Genomic DNA, 15,379 nt, shown 5'->3' on the forward strand with positions numbered 1-15,379 from the left:
AAAAAGTTACTTTATTTCAGTAATTCAGTTCAAAATGTGAAACTCTTATATTATATACATGTATCACACACAGAGTGATCTATTTTAAGTTTGTATTTCTTTAATTGATGATTATGGCTTACAACCAACTAAAACCCATGAATCAGTGTCTCAGGAAATTAGAATATTATATATGAGCAGTTGAAACTTTTGGCAGTGTGGCACTCCTGCTGGAAAATGAAATCCGCATCTCCATAAAAGTTGTCAGCAGGGGGAAGCATGAAGTGATTTTCCGGGAAAAACTCTGTGCTGACTTTAGATTTGATAGAACACAGTGGATCAACACCAGCAGATAACATGACTCTCCAAACCATCACTGATTATCAGTAAATTTTGCATTTCATTTGGAAATCATAAGGCTATATTAAAGAAATCGAATTTTAGCTTGCTTTATATGTTTCAGTAATATTTTGTCTTAATTCTAATCAAGAGCAAGTGTAAATTTTCTTCAAATTTACAATTTTATTAAATGTGGGCATTTACAAAAAAAATTGAGGGTCAATGTCTTCAGTACTACTTTGTCAGTGTTCGATTATCCGTATGTCATTTTATTAGAGAGAACAACAATGTAAACAATATCATTACTATACTAAAATTTTGGATCTGACAATAAAAATAAATAAAAATTGCTTTATTTTGAATAGTGAACTTTGTTTTATAATTTAATTGTTAAGACGTTGTTCTAATACAGAAATGCAAAATTACACCTAAACACCATATGTAATGAATTATTTTTATAAACTGTAGGTTTGCAGTGAGCCGTCTACTGTTCTGGTCGCTGTTCTGCTTGATAGTGTACCGGCAGCAGCAGTGCTAATGAGTGATGTCACCGTGCTTGGACAGCGTCTCTGGGCTGTACAGAATCCAAGCTGTTAACTTGTATCACTGCGAGAGGAGGAAGTCCGTCATATCAGCAGAAAGCTCGCTGTCAGATGTTGTTGGTATAATGGCTTGACCTGCAGAAGCTTGAAGGATGTCCAGTGAGCTTCACACTGTATCTGACGATCAATAGAAAAGAGAACAGGACTCAAATTGACAAGCCTGTGCTTTCTTTGTGTTAAAGAGAAAACATTATGTCTTTGTTTTTTTGTGCAATGGTAATCAACTTTTTACCGTTTTTTACGGACTATAAGGTGCACCGAATTATAAGGCGCACTATTAGAGAAAGTCTATTTTCTGGTCTATTTTCATACATAAGGTGCACAGGATTATTAGGTGCGTTTTAAGTGACAATAGTAAGGAATAAAGGTGTTGCACAGTAATCTAGTCAGATTTGTCTCCTGAAAACTGTTTATTTGGGTGAGTAAAGTAGCTTCTTTTACACACAGTAAGCCTAGATTTCCAATTTATTTTAACAAAGCGGTTAGCAGTGCTTAGCTCTGGTAAATGCCGTCCAACAGCGCTACACTGAGGAAGCCTGAGAATTCCAGTAATCCAGGGCCCAATCAGCTTGTTGTCTGTCATAGCTAGTTTTAACACTGTAAACATGCAGGCTACAGTCCGATGCAGTTAGCGGCTAATGCTAATAATGCTCCAGCTTCGGTGCTAGAGAAACTTCACTGAAAACTTACCCTTATAGCGCTGTACTTCAGCGGAGTGGCTTTACTGCTCCTTAATACCTGACTTTTAGAATTAATACATATGAGGTGCACTGGATTATAAAAGGCACTGACGATTTTTGGTGACATAAGAATTTTAAGTGTGCCTTATAGTGCGAAAAATACAGCTTATTTTTAAAGTATCATATCTAGACTAGAGCTGAGCAATATGATGATATTTTATCATAATCATTTTCTTACTATGCACTATGTACTAGTTTCTTCTTGTTTATTTTTATGTGATAAAATGTCTTGGTTACAACAGTGCATGAAAACATATGTCACAGGCAATGGCTTTAATACCGCTCATATCCATATCAGAATTATATCATCATATAGACAGGCATTGATAATATATATATTGTGATCTAAACGTATAGGTTATTGAATGTCTTAAATTAAAATATGGATAATTAGGGTCTTAAACTGTCCTAAATTTACTGTAAATTTGCTTTTGGTATTAATTTTTTAGAAAATGCTTTTAATGCTGGTGAGAAAACACAGTGACACATCGTAACAACTAATCCAGAGAGAGAACTAAGGTTAGCAGAGAGCAAGCTAACATTAGTGGCAAGCTAGCTAACATACTAACTTTTAGCAGTGAGCTAGCTAACATACTAACTTTTAGCAGTGAGCTAGCTAACATACTAACTTTTAGCAGTGAGCTAGCTAACATACTAACTTTAGCTAGCTAAAGCGAGCTAACTAACGTTAGTTAGATTGCTGCTGACGTTAGTATGTTAGCTAGCTCGCCGCTAAAGTTAGTATGTTAACTAGCTGGAACTAAGGTTAGAAGAAAGCTAGCTAACATAAGCGTTGATTTAGCTAACATTAACAGGGAGAAAAAAATTATGACTACATTTTGGGTCTTGATTTATATTTTTGAGGTCTTAAAAAGGTTATAAAAAGAGTGGCACACTTGAAACAGTTGCAGTCAGTGTATGTGTGTTAGACACGAGTAAAGCTTAGCGTTGCACTTTGTTGTACGTTGGTTCACATCAGTGGTCAAATTCTATGAAATGGACACACATAATAAATTCACAATTTCTTTTTGTTCAAAAATCGTACAAATTTTGTTTCCAGCTGAATCTCAACAGTAAAATATCAATATTGCTGTCCATTTGAATAATTTATTACAAAAAATATCATGAGTCCATCAAATAAAAATGAAGCAATGATTACATACATTGATTTGTCAGTCCTGAAAAAAAACATTAGACCTTCTCTGAAGGTCTGCAAGACCCTGAGGCTTCTTCATTACAGATTCAAAGCCCAGACGCTGCTGTAGATCCTCCTGTAGATGCTCTGCCATCTTGTGTGGCAGGTATTGCACACTCTTACTCAATGATCTGACCAAATCTGATGTTTATTTTGGTTCTGCTCACACAGTCTTTTTAATGTCACCCAGGTCTGACTTGTGACACTCATGCGCTAAAGATCAACATTTCACATTAAATGTTGCTTTAATCCTTACCAGCGTCACAGGATCTATTAAGTTCCACTGTTTGCGGCTGGGCTTATCCGTGAGAATGGGTTCCAGCTCAGCTTAAAAGGGCACATTATTCAGACATGGACACTTCTTTGGCTTATTTTTGTGGTTTTCAGCCATTTTTCTTCTTTGACATCACATTTCAGTGGCTGACTTTGTCCATTTCTTAAAAAAAACTTGTGACACGAGTCTTGTAATATTGTTGAAACATGAGCCCTGTTACTTCATTATCCCAACAATAAAACCCTTTTTCATATCTGTAAAAAACAGAGACTGTAAGAATAATGGACACCGTGTCGCCGTTCCCATTCATTCAGTGAAAAAGAAGCCAAAATCTTCCGCCATGTTGGCGATCCTGAAACCAGAGTCTGCGCAGTAGAGACCAGAGGAGGGAGAAAGACTGTGGGGAAACAGCTTACACATTTAAATAACCCAGCCCCTGAGGGCTGCCTCGAGGTCACAGGCTGCAGAGCGGAGCTGACGGTCTTATATTGATCCTGCCCATAACCAGCCCTTTTACAATAACCACACCTTTTTGAATAGAGCTGAATAACGTTTTTTTAAAAAACAAATTCTGTGAGGATATAAAAAGTTAACAATATAAGCAGAGGTTACACTAGCTGTTACATTTAAATAATGGAGGTAGAATTAAAGTATATTGGAAAAAAACTTGATTGAAAGTTGTTCTGTTTTGCCATTGAAACCTATGGGGATGGGTGGGGTTACACAGCTTTCTGCAACCGCACAGCAGGGGGCGCCCGACCTGTGGTGGCTTCACTTTTGAGACTATGCTCTGTCCAGCTATACACAGTCTATGGTAAAAACCTGTTCCCTCCCGTGTTTGGAAGGATGCTTAAAACTGGTGGGGTGGGCCAGTGTCAGATGGGGGTTCAAGGAACCAGCAGTCACTCCAAAACCAGCTGACTAATGGAGATTCAACGGAAATGCCTTCTTTTAAGCCCTGCCCACCTGTGAAAGGTGTGCCAAAACCGAGATGTATTTAAAAACTAAAGCAGAAGCAAAGGAGAGAGTCTAGAAGCAAAAAAAAAGTCTTTAACAGAAAAATTCACAAAAAAATAAAAGCAAAAACTGGCAAAATTCAAACAGTAATATTTTTTTAAATAAATGCAAAGGAAAATAAAGTAATAATAATAAAGTATATTTAAAAAAATATATTTGCTATATTTTTCTCTTTTGAATTTGCAACACAAATTTTCCTTTTGATTTTTTAAATTTTGATTACGGATTTAATTTTTTTGTGTAAAATGTTTGGCACAAAATTCACTCTAAATAAGTGAACAAACAATAAAGTATTAATCATTAATAGTCCTCTGAAGAGAAAATAATAGAGAAAATAGAGAAAAAATTAATAATAAAAAAATCTATTAAAAAATAAATAAAATACCTAGTGAGCGCAAAAAAATGGAAGGTTACAGGGCCAATCAGGTGACCACAGGTTCTTAGGAGATGTAAAGTTAAAGGTTACCCATAGACCAGAGACTGGTGCTCTGGAACTCTTCCAACCTCAAAAACAGCTTTTACACTTGAACAATCGTCCCAAACCAGCAGAGAAAGCGCACCAAGGTTTAAGAAAGAAAATTCAAATGTAAAACCGCACTCAGAATCTCTTTTCAGAAATGACATGACTAAAATACTAAATACCATATGAGCACCAGGAGACCACCAGTTCTCAGCAGCCTGTTCAGGTTATTATTATCCTCCAACCTGGTGTTTTATTTGTGTTTGTTTGTGTGTGCTGTTTGGAATATGTAAGAGAATGGTGCGTACGAGTATACATAATGTGTGTATTTAACCTCAACCACACTACAGCAATAGAGAGAGGTGTGTGTGTGTGTGTGTGTGTGTGTACTGGTCTGGGAGGAAATCGATAGTGCAGCTCTGTCAGCATGCAGAGGGGAAATGGAGTAATCGATGCGCTGGTAAAAAGCTCCAAGCGGTCTATACACGCCTCTCCTCCCGCGCCCTGTTTCTGCTCTGCTCCCTCTCTTTCTCATAATCACAGCATCCAACTTTTCTCTTCCTGCCCAGAAAAACAACCTGCCTGATCTCGCTCTCACAGCTGACCCGGTCGCTCGCTCGGCGTCGCAGTGTTTGGCTTTATGCGTTAGATCTAGCGTTCATCGATCGATTCCCGGAGACTGAGAGTAAAGGCAGAGCGGGGTGTGGAGCTCAGTGGCGATACGGGCCTTTCATAAGCTCACTGTTACTCATAATTACTCTGCCTCTGCTGGACGGCCCCGCTCGCGCGCCTCTTCAACTCCCATTAGAGGAGAGGAGCTAAATGGTCGTCTGAAGAGGAGAAAAAACGTGTAATGTCTTCAGAAAGTGTGTGGAAAAACTCCTACACGCAAGCTGTCGTAGCTTTAGAAGAGAGTTTAATTTAGTTTGAGATTAGCATGGATTTTATCTGACTCAGTCCTTTTATCCCTTACAGACACCTGTGAACACTACAGAGCTTTTTAACCTGTGCTCTTTAAGCTTAAGAGTGTGTGCGTGTGTGTGTGCGTGCGTGTGTGTGTGTGAGAGAGAGAGAGAGCACAAGCGAGAGAATGTGATTATAATGAAGGCCTAAGAGCCGCTAACAACTTTTTTTTTTTTTCTCCATGTTTATTTATTTTATTAACAGAAGGAGAGGGAGAAGCAGAAAGAAGAGAAGAAGAGAGAAAAGGAAACAGATAAAGGGATCAAGCCCTCAGCCTTCGACAAGGTAATCCTGAAAGCCTTGTTGATCACACGATTCCAGCACATGCCGTATTGTTGCGGAAATTACATCAAAAGCTCAAGGCCAATGTGATTTTTTTTTTTTCTTGCTAAAAGAAATTGTGATAATCTTGAAGAGCTGTGCTATTAGTGGTTAGAAAATTGCCATGTGGTAATGATGGGGGGGGGGGGGGGGTGGTCTCTATTGTTGTGTTTCTAAAGTTAGTTTTTTATGGTTTAGGCTGGCTGTATTTAAGGGTCTGTAAAGTCAGTTTAACACTTTAACACAGTGAGAGAGCATTATAGAGAGCATTAGATTATTGGTGCAGTTATGAAACAGTGTCCACCCACAATGCTGTTGGCCTTTAAATCAGACATAGATGTGCTAAAATGAAGCCTGTCATAGTAATTAAGTTATTTTAGCTGATCTTGGTGTTTGACTGTTGTGCTTGAGTTAAAAAAAAATATCATCACCACTAGTATCTTAGCCAGTATTGTAACCAGTGGCAGTACAACTAGCATAAAATCCCATGTACATTTTTTAAGGAATGCCACAAAATATATGGACAAAGGCTTTCTTAGTAGGTTGTCATTAATTTTGCCACTTTTTTACAATCAGTAAATTAAATAGCTTACATGAGATTGTATTGTATTTTATTGCTTAAAAAAAACTTCATTTTTCATATTTATTCTGCAAAAAAAAAAAATTAAGCTTAATGTTGCATGAAAAGACCAAGCAACAAATAACCAAAAGTTTCCCTAAGCAGTTCTACTCTTATCATAAATGTACCTCAGCAGTGCAATGCCGTTGCTGCCGCTGATAAAAACAGTCCAACTGTTTATTCATACTGCAATATGCAGTATGAAAATAGTTATTGTTCCATGACTTCTGCCATGTCTCATAAAAGCTAAAGAATGCTGCACAAACCTGCAGGATATGCATGCAGGGTCTCCTGTGTTGAATGTGTTAGGGATTTCTTAATATTATTATTTTTTTCTTTCTTTTCCTCTTTTAACCAATAAGAGCCCAGACCCACTTCTGAATATTGATGTTCAAAATTAAATCTAATAAATTCAGTGAGCAACATGTTTTTTTCTTAGTGTGGTCACATGACTGTTAATATGTTAAGGCTAAAATGCTGATCTAACACAAATGACAACAACAATTTCAAAAATTTTATTTTAACATTTTGTTCTATAAATGCTGTCATGACTAGTTGTATGGATGGTAAAACTTTTAATTCAAGCATTTAATTGGTTAAATTGTTGAAACTTAGCTGTAGAATCAGAAAATACACTTGTAGAATCAGAAAATGCACTTTTAAAGGGAGCTAACTCATCTTAAGCTCTAACCCAACACTCCTACATTCTTAATTTTAATATTAACTTAACTCCTTTAATTTACTTAATTTGTGTATTGTGTATTCATTTTACCATTCAGGTTGTAAGGAGCAGTAAATACATTTTTTTTGAAGTACAGCGTTATACAGAAGTTTTAGTAAAGTTTTTCTTCAGCACTGAGGCGAAAGCTGTATTAGCATTAGCCGCTAATTTAAGTGCTAGCTCCTTCGCCGTTTAGAAGTGAGTATATCGGAGTGTAGCCTGTGTGTTTACTGTGTTAAAGCAAGCAATGTGGAATGAGAGCTAGCTGATAGCACCCTGGCTCAGTTGCAGCGCTGTCAGGAAGCATTTACTAGCGCTAAGTTAGGGCTGCTGCTAATCATGGCTAGCGCTGCTGCTAACCCCAACTAGCACTGCTAAAATATTAGAAATCTAAGCTTACTTTAAATAAACAAACAATTTATTCACCCAAATAAACAGTTTTCAGGAGAGAAATCTGTGTGGATTAACATCCAGCACTTTTGACTTTGACTAAATTAGAAGGAAACATGGCGACATCCTTGGTCCCTCCTAGTGTTGGTTAAAATGTGCCTTATGTATAAAAAAATTGACCAGAAGAGACTTAGGGACTTCATAAGTTAAAATGATGGACAGAGTGCTGTAAAGAACTTTTCTACATTTTCTACATTTCTACAAAAGGGTCTGCGACACATTTGTCACCATGGCCTCTTTTGGTTTGAAGAGTGTAATTGTTATTTTGATGTATTGTGATCCTAAAATGGCAAAAAGTTCAACTTATTGTAATTTTTGTGAAACAATATATCATCCAGAAAAGTTCTTGTGGCAGGTCTAGCTGGAATAGCCTCAACAGTACACATTTGTGTTGGTATCAAAGTGTGCTCAGTGAAAGCAACCAGGTGTTAAAATAGTAAAAAAGCTGCCACTTCTCCCTCCAGGCTTTCCTTTCCTCTGTCTGACATGTACACAACAAGAAGTCCAGCAGGGATGTGTTTGATTTGGCTGTCAGTGCAGTATGCTGCTCTCTGACTGACAGACAGCAGAACTCTGATCCTGTGACCAGAGAATAAAGAGGCGGTGCAGGGCATGCTATATTAGGTATATATTTTTCAACAGAGTAGATTGCAAAGGTACTGCATTGTTTCTTTGTTTATATCAATTTACAATACCTCTCTGCAGGGCTTCTCTTCATACTAGGGGTGTCACGATTTCAATATTTCATCAAAATCGATCGAAATTATGTCATGGTCTCGAGCATCAAAGTCAAAAAGTGGATCGACGATCCCTCCCGCAAATGGCACAGCACACTGTAGCTCAAAGAGCAGCCCTTTCTCCAGAGAATGTGAACATTCTCATCTCCTTAAAGAAAAACTTAAATATAAAAATAACAGTTGTTTTGTCTAGCCTCAAATATGTTAAGTTTTGGTACCTTAAGGAGCATCTTTCTCTCAGATAAAGTTAATAATATATCTTTGATAAAGAAAAAAAATTGTCATTCTCAGGTACCAAAAAAGACTTAGTCTTATTTTTCATGTTTAACTGTTATAGTAGGATAGAGTTCAGTTTGTTAAGGCTCTAATTGTTCTATTATTTTGTACATGACTGTTCCTGTATTTTTTTTATTATTTATTTTGTTATGTTGCACACTGCTGTTTTAATAGTGCACACTGCTGCTACCAAAAAAGCCACTAGATGGCATTACATATGTCTTAATTAAATTATTTAAATTTGACCATTAGTGCCTAATGTGGTGTATTACAGATCACTTGTATCACTTTGCATCACTTATATCAAGCCACCTTTTGAAATAAGATATTGTAAATGTGATTAATCAAACCAATGACTGACCATAGACTAATCTAAAACTGGCGTAGACCTCTCTGCTGTAAAAAAAAAAAAAAAAGAAAAAGGAAAATCGAGAATCGAATCGAATCGTGACCCTAAAATCCGAAATAAAATCGAATCGAGGATTTAGAGAATCATGACACCCCTACTTCATACTGCTAGATATTTTGTACTTTCTTTCCCAGATTAATATTATTTCTGTGCATTGTTTTCTACACACTCCTGATACTCAGGAAAGGATGGGACACAATGAATGTGGTTTCTGATTTTAACCCATTCATGCAGTGAACCCACACACATATACATAGGTCTTGCTCAAGGGCCCAACAGTGGCAGCTTGTAGAACCCTGGTATTGAACCCACAATCATCTGTAACCAGGTGTTCTAAGCACTGAGCCAACACTTGCTCATAAAGGAGTTCATTGGTAACATTATTTAACTAACAGTACTTATGACAAAATGTGTCTAATGTCTCTTATTATTCCATGACAATAATTAAGACATTATGAATTATTAGAGTTTTTAAATAATGTCTCAGTTAGTTAATTACATCAGCTCACAAACGCCTTGTGCTGCAGACATCACCCTTTGGAGTGATGAGGGGAGAGACCACCATCTACTCACCCAGAGAGAGCAAGGCCAGTTGTGCTCTCTCAGGGATCCAGTAGCTGATGGCAAGCTGCATGAACAGGATTTGAACCGGCAATCTCCTGATCATAGTGGCTGGACCACTCGGAGCTCATTGCTTATTACTATTGCAAGTACTATTAATTGATCTACCTTTTTTGTAAAATGTTATCAGTTCATCTAAATTGGTGCATAATAAAAGACTTAAAATAATTAAATGAATAATATAGTTAAAGAGATTTATAAAGTCTATTTAGTGGGTTATTTATAGGGCTGTGTGTTACCTGGTATAAATAAATTTGTTATAAAAAAAAAAATGAGCACATGCTGTTTATGTAAACTGAGCCATATTTATTAATTAAAAATTTTGGACAAATTAACCAGAGACACCTGTGACTACCATGCTTTATATGCATAATCAGTCCAGAGTTAGTCCAGAGTTCCACATTTAGTCCAGACACACATTGAATAAAAACTATTAATTTGGTAAATAGGTGTGAACGTCTTAGTGTTGGATACTCCTCACGACTTTTAAAGTGGGGGCAGGTTATAAACGGGGGGGCAGTGTGTTCATGTGCATTGTCACAATTTTCACTCCGACTGTCAGCTCCAACTGCATTAGAGTTAAATTGAGTTAAAATTGAGTTTTAGTGTAACTTGAGCTTTAATTGTCCCTAGTATTGCAATTAGTCTTAATGTACTAAGTAGTCTTTTCTCAATTTCCATTTCCCACTTTGAGTCCCATACCTAGGTTAAATGTGTACATAAATCAACACACACACACACACACACACATACACACCCCAGTCACTTACTGTGATTACACAGGATTCCGGTCAGGTTACACACATGTAATTACCCGTCTCTGCTGCTTTCCATGATGTATTGGGTATAACTGAGGCTAATATAGTTATGGAGCAGTAGACTGATGCAGTGCAGTATTAGAGCTGCTGTTGTGGGATGAGGTGATGCGCTCTCTTTCCATTTGCCTTTGGATTTAATCACCGCCCGTATTTCAGTACGGTGCTGTCTGGGGTTAGGAGTCAAGAGCAGACCTTTACAATGATATTCATAGCCTTTACAATCACTCTCTCTCTCTTTCCTTTTCTCTCTCTCTCTCTCTCTCTCTCTCTCTTTCTCAGACCTCAGGTTGTGTTCAGCGTGGTCTGAGAGCGCTGTGTGTGTTGTAGTGACCCGGGTCAGTGTGCAGATTGATTAAAATGACACTCTGGCTTTGTGTGTGGTGTGAGCTGCGCTGGTCAAGTGACAGCAGTGAAAAGAACAACAGGAGAGAGTGGTAGAATAGTGAATTGATAAGTGTGTGTTTTTAATCACTAGTTTATCAACATTACATGTCCAAATGTTTGTGGACACCCCTTCTAATTAATGCATTCAGCTTAACCTTACGTTGCACCCATTGCCACGTAATTGACAGAGAGAGAGATAGAGAGAGAGAAATACTTCAGTGATCCCAGAGGAAAAAATCTGGACATCCAGTAGCAGGTATACATAGTACACAGAAGTTACAAACGCAGGTCTCGGTCCGGTTGTTTTGATCCGCACCCGAGCGCGATTACGGTACTGTTTTCACACCTGCTCAATCAAACTGCACTAAAGTTACAAATGAACCAGAGTCTGTTTTAACCGGAACAAATAGTGCTGGTGTGAAAACCCTTTTTTTCTATTATTTCACAAACTTTGGGCTAAAAACTCCATTAATATACAAGTTATATATTAATATACCCTTTACAGAGATTTGAAATGCATGTCAAATTCAGACTCATATAAAAAAATCCCTTTAATAAATTTGAATTTTTCCAAAATTTTCTTTGCTGTGTCTTATTCAAGTATTTTTTTTTTTTGTTTTTAAGTAAGAGCCCTGATCTCCAGCCCTTATCATTCTAAAGTGGTCTTCAGCTAGCAGTAGCAGGGTTTCTGTGTGTGTCTGTGTGTGTATGTGTGTGTCTGTGTGTGTCTCTGTGTGTGTGTGTCTCTGTGTGTGTGTGTCTCTGTGTGTGTGTGTCTCTGTGTGTGTGTGTCTCTGTCTGTGTGTGTGTCTGTGTCTGTGTGTGTGTCTGTGTCTGTGTGTGTGTCTCTGTGTGTGTCTCTGTGTGTGTCTCTGTGTCTCTGACTCTGTGTCTCTGTGTGTGTGTCTCTGTGTGTGTCTCTGTGTGTGTCTCTGTGTGTGTCTCTGTGTCTCTGACTCTGTGTCTCTGTGTGTGTGTCTCTGTGTGTGTCTCTGTGTCTCTGACTCTGTGTCTCTGTGTGTGTGTCTCTGTGTGTGTGTGTGTCTCTGTGTGTGTGTGTGTGTCTCTGTGTGTGTGTGTGTCTCTGTGTGTGTGCGTGTCTCTGTGTGTGTGTGTGTGTCTCTGTGTGTGTGCGTGTCTCTGTGTGTGTGCGTGTCTCTGTGTGTGTGTGTGTCTCTGTGTGTGTGCGTGTCTCTGTGTGTGTGTGTCTCTGTGTGTGTCTGTGTGTGTGTGTGCTGCCCTTAAACCTGCAGATGCAGTCATGCAGGACTCTTTATAATGACTTGGTGATTTGATCTGTGTGCAGCAGGTCATCTCATGCACTTTGTCTGCTGCGCTGCTTCTGGAAGGTGTGCGTGCATGTGTGCGTGCGTGTGCTCGACTGCTGGAGGCTGATCTTCTGAAGGAGATGTAGATGTGCTGACTGCACACTTATGGCTGTGCCGTCGTGGCAACGTGTTTATCATCAGCTCCCCCCACTTTCTCTTATTAGCCTGCATGCCAAAGAGAAATGATCTCAGGTGTGTGCGTGTGTACGTGTGTGTGTGCATGGATGCAAATTATTATGATTTTGTGAAGGTATGAATGTGGGTAAGATATATATATATATATATATATATATATATATATATATATATATATATATATATATATATATATATATATATATATATATATTGCTGAAGTACAAAAAAGAAATGTGGCTTGTATACACACACAATCAATTTTGTGTGTGTGTGTATGTGTGTGTGTTAGTTACACACACTTGACTAGGCTCTCAAGCATGCATTAGCACGGCTGTGCAGCGTCTCTCACTGAGCTCTGTAGAAAGCTGGATAATATGCAGGGAAATGTGCTGACAGTTGGTGTTCTAATGCTGGTAAGGTGGTGCGTGTGTATGTGTGTGTGTGCAGGTGGGTAGAAGGACTTACGGAGGGCTAGCTTATTTATCTCCCTGTTCACACACTCATCCACAGTGTCCGGCAGTTCTGCTGGTCTGCAGCTGACGGGTCGAGCTTTTACTGAAATTACTCTGTGAACGGCCGGCAGCAGCTCTACACCCACCTTCCCAAATCCTTCCCCTCTCACTCTGTTCCTCTGTCCACACTCCATCTTATACACTTTGTCATTTCTTCAGTGCTGTCAGTAGCTAGTAGCTGTTTAGGTCATTTTTGCGCTAGCGTTTTCCTGGACCAAGGAATGCCTGCTCCAAAAGTTTGTAATGTCAGTGGTCAAGTGTAAAAGCTGTTTTTGAGCTCTTCTGAAATCTGTGGTCTGATTGTTCCAGTTTCTGCATAACAAATTGCTTATTACGGATTTGTATCCGTAATAATCAGTGGATTGGAAACGTTTGGGGGTATTTCTTAAGTGCTGATGACGCAAATGACCTAGAAACACCCAAACAATCACATGAGACACCGTAGCAAGCAACCACCAAACATTCAATGTTAACCACCCAGCAACTCTGCATCAATACCCTTAAATCCACCTGTAGCAGCACCACAGTAGAGCTTAGATCCTCTGCCCGCTCTGTTTTTTTTTTATGTTATTTTTATTTTATATAGAGCTATGGCGTGATGATCACAATATAGCAAAGTACCAAAACAAACTGTGTTTTAAATAAAATGTTGCACAATTTAGAATATTATAATCACGCTAAACACGCAGCTCTGGAGCTGCGCAGTAAGTCCTGCACACATGGGAGCTCCTCCGCTTGTACGTGCGTAGCCTTATTGCTGTTTTTTTTTGTTTTGTACAAAGGCTGTATGTTTAAATTTTTTTTAATAAAATAGTTTGTTTACAAAGCGTTTTATATTCTTAAACATTGTTAATTATATTAAAGGAGACATGGAGATCGATTCTTAATAAACATTTTTTTAAATAATAGGTCTATGCTTCTTCAGTGTTGCAATGTTTAATTATCATCATTCTGAATAGATTTTGCTCATTCAAACAGCCCCAAAATGTTTTAAAAAGCTCAGTTTTAACACTCTACTTACTAAAAAAAATGTTTGATTAATTCGGCCTGGGCTCACAAAAACTCACAAAAAAAAGTTTATGGGTTGGGTCAGCCTCAGGCAGAACGTGCACAGGTTGGGCCGGGTCGGGCTAGATTCTTTGGGCCCAATCTAAGCTCTAGAGCACAGCCGCCAGCTAGGAAATGTGAATGAAATTAATGCTGTAGTAACTGCCTGACAACAACTATCTACTTACAAGGCTTTGGAAACCACTAGCAATGCCACAATAACCACCTCTTTTAGTGAAATATAATAGTCAGCCTCCATTGTTCTTTGTATGGCAGTGTTGCTTGATTAATGGTAGGATGATATCTCTTAAGGTTGTTAAAATATTTCTGAAGGCCACTGTCTTTTGTTTTATCTTTTTTTTTTTAATAAGGTAAAATATACCCCCCACTCTCGCAGTGACCCTCCATGCCCTCGGTCTCTCATTAGCACACTGTGAGATGCTTATTAGGCATCAGGTGGAATTAGCATTAAAAACCCTGACCGTATTAATTAAGGCTGCTGTTTTCATTTGCTGTAAGTCTCCTTGAATACAGTCAGTAATCCAGACACATCCTCTGCCATCTCTCTCTCCCCCCCCCCCCCCCCTTCCTTTCCCTTCTCTCTCTCTCCAGCCTGGGGCTTTCTAAAGGCCAGAGGCAGGCAGGTGGACTGAGTGTTTGAGTTAGTGCATGAACAGTATATTTCTTTTTACATCTTTGTACAGGATTGTGTGCTTCTCCAACGGCTTCATTTACTCTCAGCATAAAGGATCTACACTGGTGTTTTGATTCTCTGCACAAGCCTGATGCGATGCTCGGGTCGTGTGGAGATTTCCCACCACTTTTCTCGAGCGAGGCTTAAGAAAATGATGCTTGAAATTATGCTTTAAAAAAAATAATAATTTGTTTAGAACGTATTTATAATCTTAAACATTGTTTATTATATTAGAGTAGAGTGGCATACAGGAACACTCAGTCTAGCACTATGGGATGCCTTTTACGTCCTTTTACGCTAGCGCTGCGGTTAACGGCTAATGCTAATGCTGCTGCATCCAGCCTTAGTGCTGGAGAAACTTCACTGGAAACGCACTCTTAAGCTTACAGTAAATAAACGGCAATAAAGCTCACTACTCGCCCAAATAAACCGTTTTCAGGAGAAAAATCTGTGTTGATTAACATCCAGGGCTCGTTTGACTTTGAATGAAAATGTTTTTTAAAAATGACAATTTTGTTTATTTAGGCACTTCCCCCAGCTTTCTCATTAGAAGAGAAACATGGCGACATCCTTGCTCACTTTGACATAGGCATCTTTTGTAATTTCATTTAATACGCCTTATAATCTGGTGCGCCTTATGTATGAAAAGGACCAGAAAACAGATAGTCCGAAAAACATGGTATTGCCAAATAAATTTTAATATTAATTTTGTTGCAGTAGTTTACCTTTAAAGCT

General features: G+C 38.4%; 1 protein-coding gene across 4 annotated transcripts in view; it reads left to right on the forward strand.

The window, feature by feature from the left end:
* smap1 (small ArfGAP 1) overlaps positions 1–15,379 on the forward strand; it is a 155,412-nt gene that overhangs the window by 67,075 nt on the left and 72,958 nt on the right. For 2 of the 4 annotated variants that reach the window (XM_022684709.2, XM_022684711.2), the window contains one exon: positions 5,777–5,854. In XM_022684709.2, the coding sequence (XP_022540430.2) occupies positions 5,777–5,854 (78 nt within the window). Of the gene's footprint in view, positions 1–5,773; positions 5,855–15,379 lie in introns of all 4 variants that reach the window. The other 2 variants (XM_022684708.2, XM_022684710.2) reach the window with 1 other exon arrangement.

This window comes from Astyanax mexicanus, chromosome 7, assembly GCF_023375975.1.
Source record: "Astyanax mexicanus isolate ESR-SI-001 chromosome 7, AstMex3_surface, whole genome shotgun sequence".
Taxonomy (NCBI): domain Eukaryota; kingdom Metazoa; phylum Chordata; class Actinopteri; order Characiformes; family Acestrorhamphidae; genus Astyanax; species Astyanax mexicanus.